General features: G+C 34.9%; 3 protein-coding genes across 5 annotated transcripts; 1 reads left to right on the forward strand and 2 right to left on the reverse strand.

Annotated features, from left to right (window-relative positions):
• Positions 1–4,957: 4,957 nt before the first annotated feature.
• Positions 4,958–9,285, forward strand: LOC110599973 (dihydrolipoyllysine-residue acetyltransferase component 4 of pyruvate dehydrogenase complex, chloroplastic). Its single transcript, XM_021736624.2, has 6 exons — positions 4,958–6,071; positions 6,353–6,544; positions 6,671–6,758; positions 6,848–6,918; positions 8,136–8,219; positions 8,921–9,285. The coding sequence occupies exons 1-6, from the start codon at positions 5,175–5,177 to the stop codon at positions 9,023–9,025; spliced, it is 1,437 nt and encodes a 478-aa protein (XP_021592316.2). The 5' UTR covers positions 4,958–5,174; the 3' UTR covers positions 9,026–9,285.
• Positions 9,286–9,497: 212 nt separating this feature from the next.
• Positions 9,498–11,603, reverse strand: LOC110599974 (ACD11 homolog protein). Its single transcript, XM_021736625.2, has 4 exons — positions 10,782–11,603; positions 10,448–10,620; positions 10,193–10,338; positions 9,498–9,783 (listed from the first exon to the last, which is right to left on the reverse strand). Exons 1-4 carry the CDS (start codon positions 11,103–11,105, stop codon positions 9,677–9,679), a joined length of 750 nt encoding a protein of 249 aa, XP_021592317.1. The 5' UTR covers positions 11,106–11,603; the 3' UTR covers positions 9,498–9,676.
• Positions 11,604–11,874: 271 nt separating this feature from the next.
• Positions 11,875–15,669, reverse strand: LOC110600455 (protein NRT1/ PTR FAMILY 3.1). 3 transcript variants are annotated; one of them, XM_021737312.2, is made up of 4 exons: positions 15,510–15,669; positions 15,189–15,406; positions 14,457–15,013; positions 11,875–12,926 (listed from the first exon to the last, which is right to left on the reverse strand). In XM_021737312.2, the coding sequence occupies exons 1-4, from the start codon at positions 15,589–15,591 to the stop codon at positions 12,029–12,031; spliced, it is 1,755 nt and encodes a 584-aa protein (XP_021593004.1). In that variant the 5' UTR covers positions 15,592–15,669; the 3' UTR covers positions 11,875–12,028. The 3 variants fall into 3 exon arrangements, with proteins under 3 accessions (XP_021593004.1, XP_021593007.1, XP_021593005.1); XM_021737315.2 differs by having other exon boundaries at positions 15,189–15,429; positions 15,510–15,654; XM_021737313.2 differs by having other exon boundaries at positions 15,189–15,286; positions 15,510–15,643.
• Positions 15,670–15,919: the final 250 nt, after the last annotated feature.

Genomic DNA, 15,919 nt, shown 5'->3' on the forward strand with positions numbered 1-15,919 from the left:
TTTACTCTCAAATAAAACTCTTTTTTTAATTATTAGATATTATTATTATTAATAAATCAGTCATTATATTTTTAAAAATTTATTAAAATATATTAAAATATTTTTATCATTTCTTTTCATCAAGAAAACTAGTCACTCCTCCTTCTCATGAAGAAAATAAGAATAAAATAATAATGAAGAAGAAAAAAAATAAAAAAGAGAAGAAGAAGAAGATAAGGATGAAGAAGAAGTGAAAATTTTCTCTTTTTCCTTTTGAAAAAAAATAATAAAAAGAAAAATCGAAAAAGAATAAAAAATGAATAAGAAAAAGAACTAAATAAAAAGAAGAAAATGAGAAAAAATCATTGAAGAAGAAGAAGAAGGAAGAGGAGGAAGAAAATAATGGGTAATTTGATTTTTTGTTATATTTTTAACGGAAAAAATAGATGGAATGACTATTTTGTTAATAAAAATAAAAATTAAGGACGTTTTAATAGATTTTTTAAAATGTAAAGACTGATTTGTTAATAATAATAATACTAAGAGACTAAATTGTAAGTTTCCCTATAAAAACATTATAATCTTTCAATCTCGTATATTTTTTACCATTTCACGTGTATTAAAAAAATATTTTTCTAATTATATTAATTTTAAATATATTAAATTTATTAAATAATGAGAAATGTTTTAAAAAAAGTTTAAATATAAAATAAAATTATAATAATTGATGTTACATAACAACCATTTAATATAAACCATGAGCTGTCGTTACAAAATAAGGTCATGTGACAAGAATTATATATATAGAACAAATAGTCCGTTTGGGTATTTTAAACACTCAGATCATTATTAAAGACTTGTCCTTCCTCGACAGGACAAATCTAAGTGTAAATTTACCGTTATATAGCATAATCCAGCGTATCCCAATTACGTCTGTAACAGTGGGATTACCAACTCATTTACTTGCGATACTCCATTTCAAGCAACTAACCACATCGTTGTCGGATTATCAGAAAATACTATATTTAACTCCACCATCTTACAGTATAAAATGAGGAGAATCACAGAGACAAGGCACGTTATTTTCTAATACTAAAACTTTAAGCTATTCATAACATTCTCTCTACTCGTCGATACCGACTTGAGCGTCAGAGTGACTGCCATGGGCACCCACCACCACCTTACGTTTTATTCATTGTAGGTTCTATCCAATTACAGCGCGACTCAATTCCAACCTCATTATCAATCTAATATCAGCAACATCATTTGGTTCGTTGCGGAGAATCCATTGGACTCAATTTGATTATGTTGATTAAAGTCGGTCTCTTGTTTCTTTTCTTTCTAAAAAAGGAATCTTTCATTTCTAATATCTCCAGATAGCCAGAATCGTATATGTCATTACGAGGGGATCAAATAAGGGCAAAAGGAAAAACAAGTATGTAGTAAAGGATGTCTTGTATGTTCATCAAGAACCATAAAGTAAGAGGTAAGACTTGGTCCTGCTGATAAAGCGGTCGAATTTTTTCAAAATGATCCGCTGGTCGTTAAGATCCTCGTAAATTGGTATGAGGTAAGGCAGGTGCTTGTAGATACAGGTAGTTCAGTTAATTTTCTCATTTTAAATGTTTTTAATAAGTTAGGCTTTGCATATAATGTGATACTTGGTCGCCCAATTCTAAACTACCATAGTATCGTTATTAATATATGTAATATGTGTTATATAGGGCGGTTCTCGTCAGTCCATCCGAGCGTCAATCTCTATATCACCTGTGCCAAGAAAATTATAAAGGGTATACTAATCCCCAATGGATAAGGGGTGGCTAATCGAAGGATAATTTAAAGGATAAATTCGATAAGATGGACCTGATAGTTAAGAATCAGGATGAATAAAAGTCACTTATTATGAAAACACCTATGGCGTCATATGGGGCAAAGGTGAGTACCCGCAAGTCCACATTTTTGGGTATTCATTTTATTCTACTAATATTTTATAAGCATCATTTAAAAGAATATTTCTTTATTGCCGAATAAAATAGATAAAATAAGTATATTCATTTCAAAAAATTATAATGAGATAAAAAGGACTTGAGTAAAAGTCTCTATTACATTAAAACTTTCAAAAATTTATTAATAGCAACTCCATCTCATTGTGGGAAGACATCGTTTGAAAGGCCATGCGAAAAATTGTCTCGCTAACTACTTTCCTGACCTTGTCTTCAGAATCAACTTTTCATATTCCAACCCTCTCTCCTTAAGGTAAGGATATGGAAAAGGCGTCATAATCGGACTGATTGTAGCCCTCAGTGTCAAGTAGTATGATTGCACCATTATGATGGTCCAAGAATCGCGATATTGAAGACACTTTATATTCGAATCGAATGCAATATTCAATAGTATAAATGCACCCTCCACAAAATGGTAGTCGCAAAACACAAAAGAGAAAGGGTATAGGACTAATAAAGACAGCAGGAAGAGAGCAAATGAAGGGAAAAAAATTGGAAGATGAAGGGAGCAAATGATTGACGGAAGAACGAATAAGGGGAGAGGCCGCTAAGGAAATTGGTAAAAAAAGAGAGGGTTTGTAGTTATAAAGAAATAACATATAGCACCGAAATTCATTAAGATGGTCGATTAAGATTAAAAGTAAAGTAAATAGGTTAAAAATCTATGATTGAAGGTGGTCAAAATCAAACCTAATATTTGAGAAATGTTATATTGTGTATTAAATTAAATATATAGTGATTCAACTTTATTTTATCAAAAAAATTATTTTTAAAATTGAGCTAATATAATTGAAAAATATAAAAATTAAAATTGAATTGAACTCTTTTAAAAACAGGACTAAATTCTCAAATTATTTAAATTCAATTATTTTTTTCTATTTAAATCGATTACTATCCCTAATTGATAAAGTGTAAAGAAAAAGATAATCTTGGATTTAGTCTTGACTACTCACTAGAGAGTTGATCGGGCTCCAACGGCAACTGCGTTTCCAGCATTGCTAACGTAAAGCTAATGTGGTAGCGGACAAATTTGGTCAGCTTGTTGTCCACCCATCTTTGAGGTTGCATAGGTTGTCTTTTTTCTTCAAGATTGCTTGCAGATCTTCTCATATGGAACTCACGGGGATTACTACTCCCAGAGTTGTTCCTTTTTGTTAATTCACTCTTTTTTCTAGGTATTAGCGTTCTATGGTATTAAAAAAATATATTTTTTAAGATAAAGAGAATTTTTTATTAATTATTTTTATTCTTATTTAGATAAACAGAGATTAAAAGAAGTTTCTTAAAAACCTAAAGAAAAATAATTATATTGTTTTTCCACTCTTTATATTTTATTCCCTATTTCCAATTATAAAAAAAAGAAAATTTCTCATTATTTTTTTATTGTGTATTATTTCTCTCTCACTGTTCACTTATAAAAAAAAATAAATTCAATAAATTATGAAAAAACGATCTTAGCTAGCCAGTTTGAAACGTTAAACGGTTGAATTGACGTGCAATTTTCTCTCATTTGCCACCCACTAACGCATGTTCTTCCCCTTTAAGAAATACATGTATATATATATACTTTAAAAAGAGTTTTAAAGTCAAACTGTGAGCTGTACAGTAGAGGATAATGGAGAAACAAATTGAATATGCTAATAAATAGCGAAAAATATTAAAGTCTAACTTTTTTGTATAATGTTAAAACAAAGGGAAGTCTAACGTTAAAATTAAAGGTATTCAATAAGAGATTTTACAATGTGTTTAGTCATATTTAACGTATAGTAAATTATAATATTTGAGAAAAAAAATCTATAATAAATTAATAATAAAAAGATTGATATGGAATTGATTGCAATTAAAGATGAGTGACGAGGAAAATATTCATATATTTGATTTTATTAAGTTAAAATTAATACTTAATCATGGTGTAGTAAGTAAAAAATAAAGCCGTTAGTTATATTTTATATTCCCCCTTTCGAGTCCAATTCATCGCAGTGCAGGCGTAGGACATAATGTGTATGGGCCTTTGCTTATTATTATTAATAAATATATGTATAAACCTAGTTGATCTCATAAAAAAAAATGTTAGGTCCAAAATGCCAATAACCATTTTAAACAAGACACCAGCAGCATTGCCCAAAAGCTTTGATTCAGACAGAATTGTAGCCCAATCCAATAACAATGCAAAGAGAACACATGGGCTACATCTTTTGGGCCTCTTTTAATATAATGGATTGATGGCAAATTTCAGGTGTTGGTTTTTGTAATCTTTTTATACCTAATGAAATTTTACTTAAAAATAAAACACTCAATGTTCAATATCTATTGTAATTTTCCTTACCCTTACACTTCCTCCTTACATAAGGCTTTCTTGAATGAGGCGAGGGAAATATAATCAATGGAAGGACAAGAGAGGAGATAAAAGAAGGAAAAAGGTTGCAATATGTGAATACTGTGTAACGTATACTGGGTTGCTTGCGAAATTGGCTTGTTTGGTGGTGCAACTATGTGAATTGGCTTTCAAGTTGCTCGTTACCCTCATGAGTTGTCGGTGAAGAAGGCGGTAGAGTCAGTGTCATTCGAGTAGTTTTACAATTTCGGGTTGGAGCTTGTGGGGGCTGAGTTTATTATTTTTTAGAGTTTAGGCGGCTCTGCTTTTTGAGCTTGAGTTAGAAATTCTAATATTAGGCTTATGCCATGTTGACGAGGCCTGTTTTATGGGCCATTTTACTCATTTTATTTATATAGTAAAAAAAAATTTTATTTACATTATATTTACTTAAAAAAAAAAAAAAATCACTTTTAACTTTCCATATGTATTTCAACTCTTTTTCCTCTAGTCAAATATAGTGTTACCATTCCATTATTTATCATTGGCTCATTCCATCTATACAAATGTGTTGGGGAAGATATAAATTACTGAGGCGGTGTTAAAAAAAAAAAAAAAAAAAAAAACCTGGAATAACAAAGAAGACAACCTAGAAGCTATAACGCAGTTAAGCAAATAACAATGATGCAGGTGGTGGGCGATGTAAACACAGTGGGGTAGATCAAACCGTCCAACCAACCTCTCATCGTATTCTCCGCCCGCTTTCTCTCCCTCTTCTATTTTCTCTCCTTTTTCCCTCCTCTCCCACACACTCCCCCCCACCCCACCCCACCCCCCTTTCCTCTCCTCTCTTTCGCCTATCCTTCATTCTCTCTCCCATGGCTTCCTCTCCTTTCCTCTCTAAAATCCCCATCTCCAACAAAACTATCTCCTTCGCTTCCTCTCTATCTTCCCTCCCCTCCACATTTCCTTCCAAATCCCTCCGTCACCACAGACGAAATGCGTTGACAGTGCAATCGAAGATCCGGGAGATCTTCATGCCGGCTCTCAGTTCCACTATGACTGAGGGCAAGATTGTTTCCTGGATTAAATCAGAAGGTGACGTCCTATCCAAAGGTGAAAGCGTTGTCGTTGTTGAGTCCGATAAGGCTGACATGGATGTTGAGACCTTCTATGACGGCATTCTCGCTGCAATTGTTGTGCCTGAGGGTGAAAGTGCTCCAGTCGGCGCTCCTATTGGAATTTTAGCTGAGACCGAGGACGAAATTGCTGAAGCGAAAGCAAAAGCCGCGTCGAAAACGGGTAGTACTGGTTCATCAGCTGTTGCTGCCCCTCCTCCTACTGCTACTTCTGCTCCTACTTCTGCAATTTCGCAACTGGTACCTGCTCCCGCGATACCTGCTGCTGCTGGGGACGGGTCAAGGAAGATAGTGGCGACGCCGTATGCAAAGAAATTGGCGAAGCAGCATAAGGTGGATATCGACAAGGTTACTGGAACGGGGCCGTTCGGCAGGATAACGCCGGCTGACGTGGAGGCAGCGGCGGGTATTACTCCTACCAAACCTGTGGCTACGAAGCCTGCTCCAGTAGCGGCTGCTGCTCCTGCTAAACCTGCTACTACTCTATCAGCTCCTCCACTTCCAGGGTCTACGGTTGTACCGTTTACTACAATGCAAGCGGCGGTGTCGAAAAATATGGTGGACAGCCTTTCAGTACCCACTTTTCGAGTTGGATATCCAGTGACAACTGATGCACTTGATGCACTATATGAGAAGGTACGTAGCTTGAATTGATTGATTCAATTGGCTAATCGTGTGGAGTATTTTTGGACTTGGTTAATTTCTGGGAGCACAGAGAATAGTGCAAGCTGAAAGTCACAGCCAATGCATTGAGTTTGCAAACTAGTCAGAGTAACTATAACTTGATGTGCTAAACCTTGTATCAACTATCAATGTTGCTTGAGATTCAACTTTCAAATTGTTTAATTCATTTAGCACATTAAGTTTGAAAATGTTGTTTATTTTCTGTTTTTGAAACTATTCTTTGTCATAATCAGGTTAAACCAAAAGGTGTGACAATGACGGCATTATTGGCAAAAGCTGCAGCAATGGCACTTGTTCAGCACCCGGTCGTGAATGCCAGCTGCAAGGATGGGAAAAGTTTCACCTATAACAGTAACATTAACGTTGCAGTGGCAGTAGCAATCAATGGTGGATTAATTACCCCTGTTCTTCAAGATGCAGATAAGGTAAATTATTATTTTGTAATTAAGTGTGCATACCTCTTCATATATCCTTCCCCCCCAACCCTTTAATTTTGTATTGGTTTCTGGCCTATAATAATTAGAATTTTTGTATATCATCTATTGGTGTAGTTGGATCTGTACTTACTATCACAAAAGTGGAAAGAATTGGTGGAGAAAGCCAGAACGAAGCAACTTCAGCCCCACGATTATAATTCAGGTTTTTATATCCTTTCTCATTTCCCCAGAGGTTGAATTTAGTGCGTAAAATGTTTGGGTGCAAGCAAGTTAAATCACACTCGTTTGCAGGGACATTCACTCTATCCAATTTGGGAATGTTTGGAGTTGACAGGTTTGATGCTATTCTTCCTCCTGGTCAGGTGAGCAATACAATAGTTTGGCTCCCCCCCCCCCCCTCCTTCTCTCTCGGTTTTCATTTTTTTACCCATCAATCAAATGAAGAATTCATTAATGAAAGATTCAAAAGCAAGTACGCCAAAGTAAGCTTAAGAAAAGGAAAAACAGAAAACAAGAGGAAGAAGAAATTCTGTGTATAAAATCCTTCCTTAAGTATCAAAGCATGGTGCTGTATTTTCAAAAGCTTGCAAATTTTCTTCTCCAACTAATTGACAGAACATAGCCAATGGTGTGTTTAGTAGCTGCTCTCCAAAATGTAATTATTAATTAAATTGCCGATAGCAACTGTACCAATTACCAAAGAGTTCTTACCTAAATGCGAGGAAGAAGTTACTTGTTACCAATTCCACTTCTTTCTTGCGAAAGTCAATTTACTAGCATTTCCTTCTTCTCATCATAGTATCAAATGGTTGAAGTTCATTCCCTGAAGTTTCTCAAGTAGAAAGGATATGTATAAAGGAAATTACACTTCTCAAACAGCTTTCAAGGAAAAGGCTTTCAATAATGATACTTGCTCTAAGCGTCCTCCACCCTCCCCTCATTCTAATATTTAGAGGACTGATTTAGGGCCTTCATTTGAATTCGTGTATACCTGTATGCCCTAATCGTGAGATTTAGAAGTAAGGCTTGGCATTGCCAGATCCCAATCCATACAAAAACAATTGCCTGAAATTTTCTTATTGTGTGAATCCCCTGACCAAGAATCATGTCAAAAACAAGTAGATTCATTGCTCATCTCAACTGGGAAGCAAAATCAGCCCTTTCTTATAAGCTACTTTATATGTACTCCACATGGAAGTCTGTAACTTCAATTTAGCCTATGAAAGTTCTTTAGAGGTTATCTTTCTCCATCTTGAATCTTTGTTAGTATTTTCCCGGGACAGTTCTGTTCATACTGTTTAAATTTCTGCCCCTATCCTTCCCTCCCAAATAATAGAATTCATCTCCTGCTCTTCCCAAAAGGAGCCACTTTTAATGCCACCCTATCTTCTTGTAACATGGACTTGAAACATATAGGAAATTTGTTAGTTGCTTGCTTCGCATATCTGTAGTCAATGGAATCTACTCATTGTGGTTCTTTTGTATAGCTAATGTATTATACTCACAGCTGTTTATTTTTTAGTTAACAGAAACTACTTATTGCTATTTTATTATTTGCTCAAACTTTGACATTATTCAGGGGGCTATAATGGCTGTTGGAGCATCAAAACCAACTGTGGTGGCTGATGCAGATGGATTCTTTAGTGTGAAAAATAAAATGCTGGTGAGTTTGATTTTGATGCCCTTTCTTTAATAAAGGATGTATTACAATGTTATAGACCAGCATAAGAAAACTTGATAACAGCTTTAATTCCTTGCTTTTAAGTAGTGATTTATTGCACATGTTATATTCTCATGCCAATATTGGACTCAAATTTCCAAATATTGATCACATTGAGCTATTTAAATTCGAAAAGAACCATAAAGTGAAATCACTTTCCCATGGTTCGTGGAGAATTATAATGTCAAAGAAATTTGCACACTTGAGACAAAAGGCAAATCTTTAAATTTTCTGTAAAATCTTGCCTCTGTATTGTCGTAGTGATGCTGCATGTTGTATATATTATTACAATAGCTGTTCGTTTTCCCAAGTTGTTGATCTTTTTCAAGGGGAGGAACATAGAGCAAATAGATCTTGTATACAAATCTCGACAATGGAAAGCAGAAGCATTGCCTTATAGTCATATTTGGCCTCAGCTTCTGTATTCAGATATGGAGAAACCCAGCAATGAATAGACTGCCACTGAATAATTCTTGCTGCAATATTTTATGATGAAATATTCGTAATATTTATTCAGTATATGCAAAATTTCCCATCAACTGGGGCATATGTTTTTTTGGGCATATGTATGGATTGGAATTTGGAAGTTTTGCATTTTGCCTAGGAGAACTTAATCGAAGTGTGTTTGAATTTCTTTTTCCCAGGTGAATGTAACAGCTGACCACCGAATTGTCTATGGTGCCGACTTGGCTGCCTTCCTTCAAACTTTCGCAAAGATTGTTGAGAACCCAGAAAGCCTGACATTATAATGAAAGGGTTTTCATTCCACAGTTCTGCTGATTTTGAGTTGCCTACTACTATCTGGTTGGTGTCAAGATGCTGGTGCCTATTAGACAAAGCGCTCGGCTGATGAGTCCGGTTTTGCAGTCCTCTTTTGTGATTTTATGCCCTTGTTGTATTTTTTCTTTTAAATTTGTTTTAATTTTGTAAGGATTTCATTGACATCACTGATTACTGTTGACTAGATTTTTAAAAGGAGGGAATAATGATAGTTCAAAATTTTAGCTTTTGACAGAATCTTGTTAAATTTTTTTGTTTAAAATTAGAACTTTTGTTACTGGGAGAGAGTTAATTTCAAAGTCAATAAAACATGATTTGCCAGCACCTCAAACGAACCTTAAAACAAAGAGTTTTTTTTTGGGAGACAGTGTTCATTAAATCACCAAATATTTTTCATCTTCAGAGGAAAAAGGAATGGGGTATTGATTAGACAATTGATAATTGTGTGAAATCCGATGAATGTAATCATTAGCAGGTGATGGATCAGGAAAGTTGTGGTAACAGGCAGAAAGATGTACTAATGGAACTACAGGCTATTACAAGTTGCTGCCAGAGAAAATGCAGCTGCTATTCAATTATAACAAATCAATGCGTTGACAGACTTTTCAGGCAGTTAGAAGTCACCAATCCAAGCTGATATTCCTGGAAATGTAAAGCTTATCGATGTACTCTATAACTGGAAGTGAGGCATTGATGTACCTTCTCATTTTCTTCTCTGCAGTCTGATCTGAAAATATCATTGAGAATAATAAGTTATGACTTGCATTACAGGAAATTAAATTCAAACTTGAACGTTGACAACTTAGGGGGCCAGTTTGGTACTGCTTTGGCATTGTTGTCTGATGTTTATTGAAAGGAACCCAATTGCCCAATATTGACCCATATTCATGCTTTTTTTCCTCGATATATTGTGGCCCACCAGCTAAAAAACTTCATACTATTTATATACCTTGTGCAATCAAGTGGAAGTTTTCTAAGCTTTGTGCAATATATAGGGGACTTATATACAATCTGGGTGGCAAATCTCTATTAGAAAGTATAGTTGCACGGTTCAAAGCAGAAAAATCACTGAAATGATGTCTTCTACAATGCACAAGCCAAACCCTTTTTTTATGCACGGATGGACTAAAACTTACTAGTTTCACTGAGATTCAGCAAGAGTTGGTCTCTTGAAGGGAGAGTGTACATTCCGGCATAAACGGCTGCCCTGACTGCCCATGTGTGGAATGGCGCACAAACTTGTGAATAAGCTGTTGTAGCTGCATCCTTCAGAGATTCATCACTGGAAGGATCAAATTTCAAAAGATTAAATCGCAAGATTTGTTGAGTTGTTGTTTATATGTAATTTAAGAATTGTCGGATTATGTATTAGAGATAAGTCAGGACCATACTCGGTTGACACAAACTGCTCAAATAAAGCTCTGATGAGATCAAGACCCTGCCTGACTCTGCGTAAATTACGAGAATGACTGCCTGCTGTTCGCACTGTGCCATTTGCAACATCCAAATCAAGCACACTTTGTAAAGTTTTGTGTCTCTTGGATGCATCCACAAGACTGGCAACCTGAAATGCACCAAATCATAGAATCAAGTTAGGGCACAATTTTTCACTCTGATGAAAGGTTCCGTGCATCTTATTCTTATGTTGATGGATTCTATAAATTAAAAGAAGTATGCTAATTAGGGAAATGAATAGGAATCGCTATAAGAAGAGAAAGAATGGACCTTTGCGACATACTCAGACTCGGCGAATTTGAAAGCGAGACCGAGGCAGCTGAAGAGAACAGAAACCGGGGAGCACGAATCACAGAACACATCCAATTGAAGCTCTCCCCGATCGACATCATTATCTTGATCCGTAATAGATTTTAAAAGCTTGGCTAGGTCCTCAAAGGCATCTACAATAGCGGACAACGGCGTTTGTCCACTGGCGTTTGGTTCAGCAGCTGCTGTGATGGAGGAATCTTGAAGAACGAGTTGTGGTGGTGGTGGCGGCGGCGGTTCTTGCAGGGCTGGGGTTGGATTGGAATTTAAGAAATACCTCCTCATTGTGGATTTCAAATTTGATAAATGGAATCATCAAATCGAAAGAAAATTGAAAAGGTAAAAAGGAAATTGAAATGGAAAATTGAATGGGAACATGAGGAGGAAAGCTCCAGGCGTGGATTCTTGGGTAGTGCTTCTTTTGTCAAAATTCCAAGTGTTTTTCTATCATTGGAAAGGAATAAAAATAAAATCGTGGAGTTGTGAGGTTAATTGGAAAAGGTTTCGCTAGAATTGCGGTCTGCCTAACGAACAACGCCACATTCTTGATTCTTTTTGTTCTTCAGGTGGCTTTTAATTTTATAGTTACACGCACACACTAACTGAAATCCTTCCACGGAGGTTTTCCTGCTACTTTCCCGCTCCTCTGAGGGTTCTTTGGTAAATTACGCTCTCATCTGCAACTTCTGGGTTGGACTCACCTCAACGGCCCATTCTAGTCCAGGCCCATATCATAAAAATAAGAGAAAATCTATTATTTAGTTGCTGTACTTCATTATGTAGAAACTCAAATTCATTTATTTTTAAAAAATATATTAAAATATTTATAAAATTTTAAAAAATTTATTAATTTAAATTTTGTTAATTTTGATAGTGGTGTGTTTTATTATTTATTTTATATAATATAAAAAACTTATTATTTATAAAAATTATATTAAATATTTTATAATTTAAAATATTTAAATGGCAAAATTAAAAGCGTAACGATTTTTTAAAATATAAAAGAATATATTTTAAAATTAAAAGATTAGCTAATAATTTTTTTTATATAATATAGACTAAATAATAACTTTTTAAAAATAAAATTTACATAGGAAGGGGTTGATTAATTGATTCTACAACTCTTTTTTCACATACTATATGTAGATTTATTCATAGTATCAGATTCTACTCTAATTGTGTACAAACTATGTCAAGTTGGAGCTGGGTTAAACCTTGTTCGTAAGCTCCACTGCCACCCCATCATCTTTAGAGTCGCTGACTTCTTTAGTGTGGATCTGAATGGGCTTGAAAGTATACATCTTGGCGCAAATTAAATAGTAAACAAGATTAATGGCTTGCATCAATGTGATCAACCAGTAAAAATACTCGAGTTTCCCCTTGTTCAAATTGTTATCAGGAAGCCAGTTTGATCCATCAGGGCCAGCACTAAACTTGTGCACTAAGGTAACCAGAAGGGTGCTCACATAATTCCCAAATGAAATCGCTGTCCAAAATAGTGCCATAGCTGTGCTTCTCATGCTTTCTGGTGCTTGATCATAGAAGAATTCTAAATGCCCAATAGACATGAAAGCTTCTGCTATCCCATGAAGAGAATATTGTGGGACGAGCCAGAACACTGAGATGGGAATAGATTCATGAGAATTCAACAGGCCATTAGCTGCAGCTACATGTTTTCGCTTGATTTCCACGAAGCCCGCAACTAGAGTAGCTAATATAGATATGACAAAACCAATACCCATCCGGTGCAAGAATGTTATGCCGCGTTCAAGCCCTGTGAATCTACGAGCAAAAGGAACGAAGAAACGATCATATATGGCTATTGTTGTGAGCATGGAGGTCATGGTGAAGACAGACATGGAACCAGCAGGGATTTGAAAGGATTTTGAGAGATGCCTGTCCATGGACTTGGCTTGTTGGAGGGAAAATGTGCTTTGTTGGGCATAGGCTGTGATTAGGAGAATTCCAGCTGCCCAAATAGGTCCCATTCTTATAACAGATTTCAGTTCTTCTACTCTGTGTACTGTGTTTAGTCTCCATAAATTGGGTGTTTGGCCTGCTTTCAGTTGGTCTTCTTCTGTCACAATGGCTGCCTTGTCAAGCAACCTGCATTTTTGTAATATGTTAGCAAAAATAAACTCGACTTCACGTATGTATGTTATATTAATTTGCATACGAGGGGGAGGGGATCTAAGAGAAAATTATTTCTCGGATAATAAAGCAGCTGGACTTCCAGGTTCAAATAAGAGAAATATATGTGAAAATAATTAATAGAATTATTTTTGTTCGATGAAAAAAATATTATTTATTACTTAAAAAATTCGTTACTTTAGCTTAAAATATTAAAAATTTCTTTTAAACTTTTTCTTTGAAAAAAAAAATCTTAAATTAAAGATATTCTTACTATCAATTTAAAATTTATGCACAAATTTCTAACTCTAACATATATCTCTTTTTCTTTCACCAATGCCTTCCCTTCTTCTCATTCTCTTCCCTTTATTTTCCTCTTCTTAATTTCCTCAATTTCTAAGTAAAGTTTGAAACCTTTCCCATTGTTTTCATCATTTATTTATTCCCTTTCAACCATTTTAAATATTGAGTAATATTTCTCAGATTTTACATTCCCAATTTTCATTTTAAATTAAAAAAAAATACCAAATAAATTTTTTTAATATATAATCAGAAATATTTATAGGGAGGAGTGTGTGAAGTATCAAACCTTTAAATTTTTTTTATATAATAATTAATTATAATGAATTTTATATAAAATTTATTATAATTAATAATTAATACTTAGCTGTTGCACAAGTAATGTTTTGTTTGATTTAAATTTACTGTAATTAATAATGATGAATAATAGTTTTTTATTATTAAAATTCTGTTTATTTTACAGAAAATATTTTTCATATTTTTAAATATTCTAAAAAAATTTAACTAAGAAAAATATTTTTTTAATAAAAAAATTAAATCATTTAAAAAAAACTTTTTAGTTAAAAAAATAAATTATTTTTTACAATTTAAAATTCTTATTAAATCTTTTATATACGAATTTATTAATATTTTTTAAATTAAAATTAAGAAGTAAAATATAAATTATAAAAAATGTTAAAAAAATAATTTTTAAATATGATTTATTTTCTGCAATTAAACAGGGCGAAATAAACTTTCCCAGAAGAGGCTAAGGCCTTATTGCTTAAGTGGGCCTCAACAAAAAACCAGTGACTACGCTATGAAGGGCATAATATGTATTTTAGGGTGGGCACCGCAAGGGCATAATATGTTGAAAAACACGAACAAGTGAGCTGGGGATGACCTCAAAGGCTTTTGTTGTTTTGCAGAAATCAAATCCTAAATCAAAATGATTATAGTAATTATCAGTAAATCCCTTTGAAACTCCGTCCTTTAAAGTTTGTTTTTTAGAAAAAAAAAAAAAAAAAAGAGAAAAAGCTAAGGCTAAGCGAATTAGCGATCCAGAACATGTTATGTTGAAGGACCGACCGAAGGAGATTAGCACTACCAAGCCGTCCTATGACACCATATGTATGGAAGTGCAAGAAAAGGACAACTCTATGCACATGTAATCAATCACACAGCTTTATGCACAAGTGTATGTGAGAGAGAGAGAGTTAAAATTACTTCATGTGTTTAGTGTGAAGCAGCTTTCCTCCAATGGAAATTGGAGCATCCAGTTCTTCGTTTTGGTACAGTAACATAGGATCCGACACCATAGGCAGCTTCCTCTTCCTAAATGCAGCTACCGACACTTGTAACAGCCTGGTAAATGGACTCCCAGCTGGATCCAAGTTCCGGTAAAGAGGGTATCCAACAATAAATGCAATAATTGATAGAAACATAGCTATACTTGGGATTCCAAGGCCCAATCCCCATCCAACGTTGTCTTGTACATACACAAGCATTGTAACAGCCAGCAGTATAGACACCCCCATCACGAAATAGTACCAGTTGAAGTATTTCCATGTCTTTGTTGATTGCTTAGGATCCGTTTCATCAAACTGGTCTGCCCCGAATGCAACCACGCAGGGTCGGATCCCCCCAGATCCTAAAGCTGTCAGTAGTAGAGATGCATATAGGACAGCTAGTTGTCCTGTGTTTGCTTCTTTGCAATAATCTCCTTTGCATGGCGGTGGCCTAAGATTTGGAAGTATGGCCGAGAGTGTTAAGCTTGTCATGCCCTGATATATAGTCGCATAATCAAACGAAATGGTGAATTTCTTGAAAGGAAAAAGAAAGGGACTCATCAAAGTTCATAAATTCTCATCACTAATTTTCACTTTTCATCTTACGTAATCGCGCAAGGGAAGAGAAAGAGATTTGGAGAGAGAGAGAGAGAGAGAGAGAAGTGTTTACTATTTGGTATAATATGGACGCGACTGTTATAGTCCAGAACCGGCCAGCAAAAGCATCAGCGCAGAAGGCACCGATGAGAGGTGTGAGGCTTGCAGTGCCTGAAAAATTGGTGAGGGTATTTGCTGCTTTAGTTAATGGCATATGAAGCTGGGTTGTTAAGTAGCTAATCATATTGGTATTAAAACCCACCACCGCCAGCTTCTCGCACGCCTCATTAGCTTCAGCAAAACAAAAGCCAAAGCTACCGTCAAGAAATCACCATGCATGCACAAAGCAAAGCAAGAACTTTTCGATATATTCTTAAGGAACACAAGATCTTACCAAATATGAAAGGCATTGTCACCATTCCGCCCTTCTGCCTTTTGGCATGGACACCCTTCTCCTCCATTTTCTCCATTTGCATTTCTTTGTGTTAAACTGGCATCTTAGGAAACCTATATATAGGCCAGTGATGTGTGACAGGTAAAGACAACAAAGGTTTTTAAGTTTCATCCTCAATTTTCTTCGGTTTTGTATTATTGCAGTGAGAGACATCTATGTGATCCACTTCAAAAGCCAAAAAAAAGGACAAAAAAAAAAGTGATGTAAGATGCTAATGTTCTGGTGATGGATAGATGAAGCCGCTGGAGTCTGGACTCTTCTCCATAATGATAATATTTGCATTTAACTTGCTCTATATTGATAATATACAAAGAATAGGACCATAAAAGATATGTAAACTATTCCATTCG

Source organism: Manihot esculenta, chromosome 14 (assembly GCF_001659605.2).
Source record: "Manihot esculenta cultivar AM560-2 chromosome 14, M.esculenta_v8, whole genome shotgun sequence".
NCBI lineage: Eukaryota > Viridiplantae > Streptophyta > Magnoliopsida > Malpighiales > Euphorbiaceae > Manihot > Manihot esculenta.

Excerpts from the sequence above, each read along its gene's own strand:
- LOC110599973 (XM_021736624.2), top strand. The coding sequence starts at position 5,175 with ATGGCTTCCTCTCCTTTCCTCTCTAAAATCCCCATCTCCAACAAAACT. Across the intron at positions 6,919-8,135 it reads CTATTCTTCCTCCTGGTCAG|GGGGCTATAATGGCTGTTGG; the intron begins GTGAGCAATACA and ends GACATTATTCAG. Across the intron at positions 8,220-8,920 it reads GTGTGAAAAATAAAATGCTG|GTGAATGTAACAGCTGACCA; the intron begins GTGAGTTTGATT and ends TCTTTTTCCCAG.
- LOC110599974 (XM_021736625.2), bottom strand. The coding sequence starts at position 11,105 with ATGAGGAGGTATTTCTTAAATTCCAATCCAACCCCAGCCCTGCAAGAA. Across the intron at positions 10,621-10,781 it reads AGTCTGAGTATGTCGCAAAG|GTTGCCAGTCTTGTGGATGC; the intron begins GTCCATTCTTTC and ends GGTGCATTTCAG. Across the intron at positions 9,784-10,192 it reads GCTGAATCTCAGTGAAACTA|ATCAGACTGCAGAGAAGAAA; the intron begins GTAAGTTTTAGT and ends TGATATTTTCAG.
- LOC110600455 (XM_021737312.2), bottom strand. The coding sequence starts at position 15,591 with ATGCAAATGGAGAAAATGGAGGAGAAGGGTGTCCATGCCAAAAGGCAG. Across the intron at positions 15,014-15,188 it reads CGTCCATATTATACCAAATA|GGCATGACAAGCTTAACACT; the intron begins GTAAACACTTCT and ends ACTATATATCAG. Across the intron at positions 12,927-14,456 it reads CTTCACACTAAACACATGAA|GTTGCTTGACAAGGCAGCCA; the intron begins GTAATTTTAACT and ends ACAAAAATGCAG.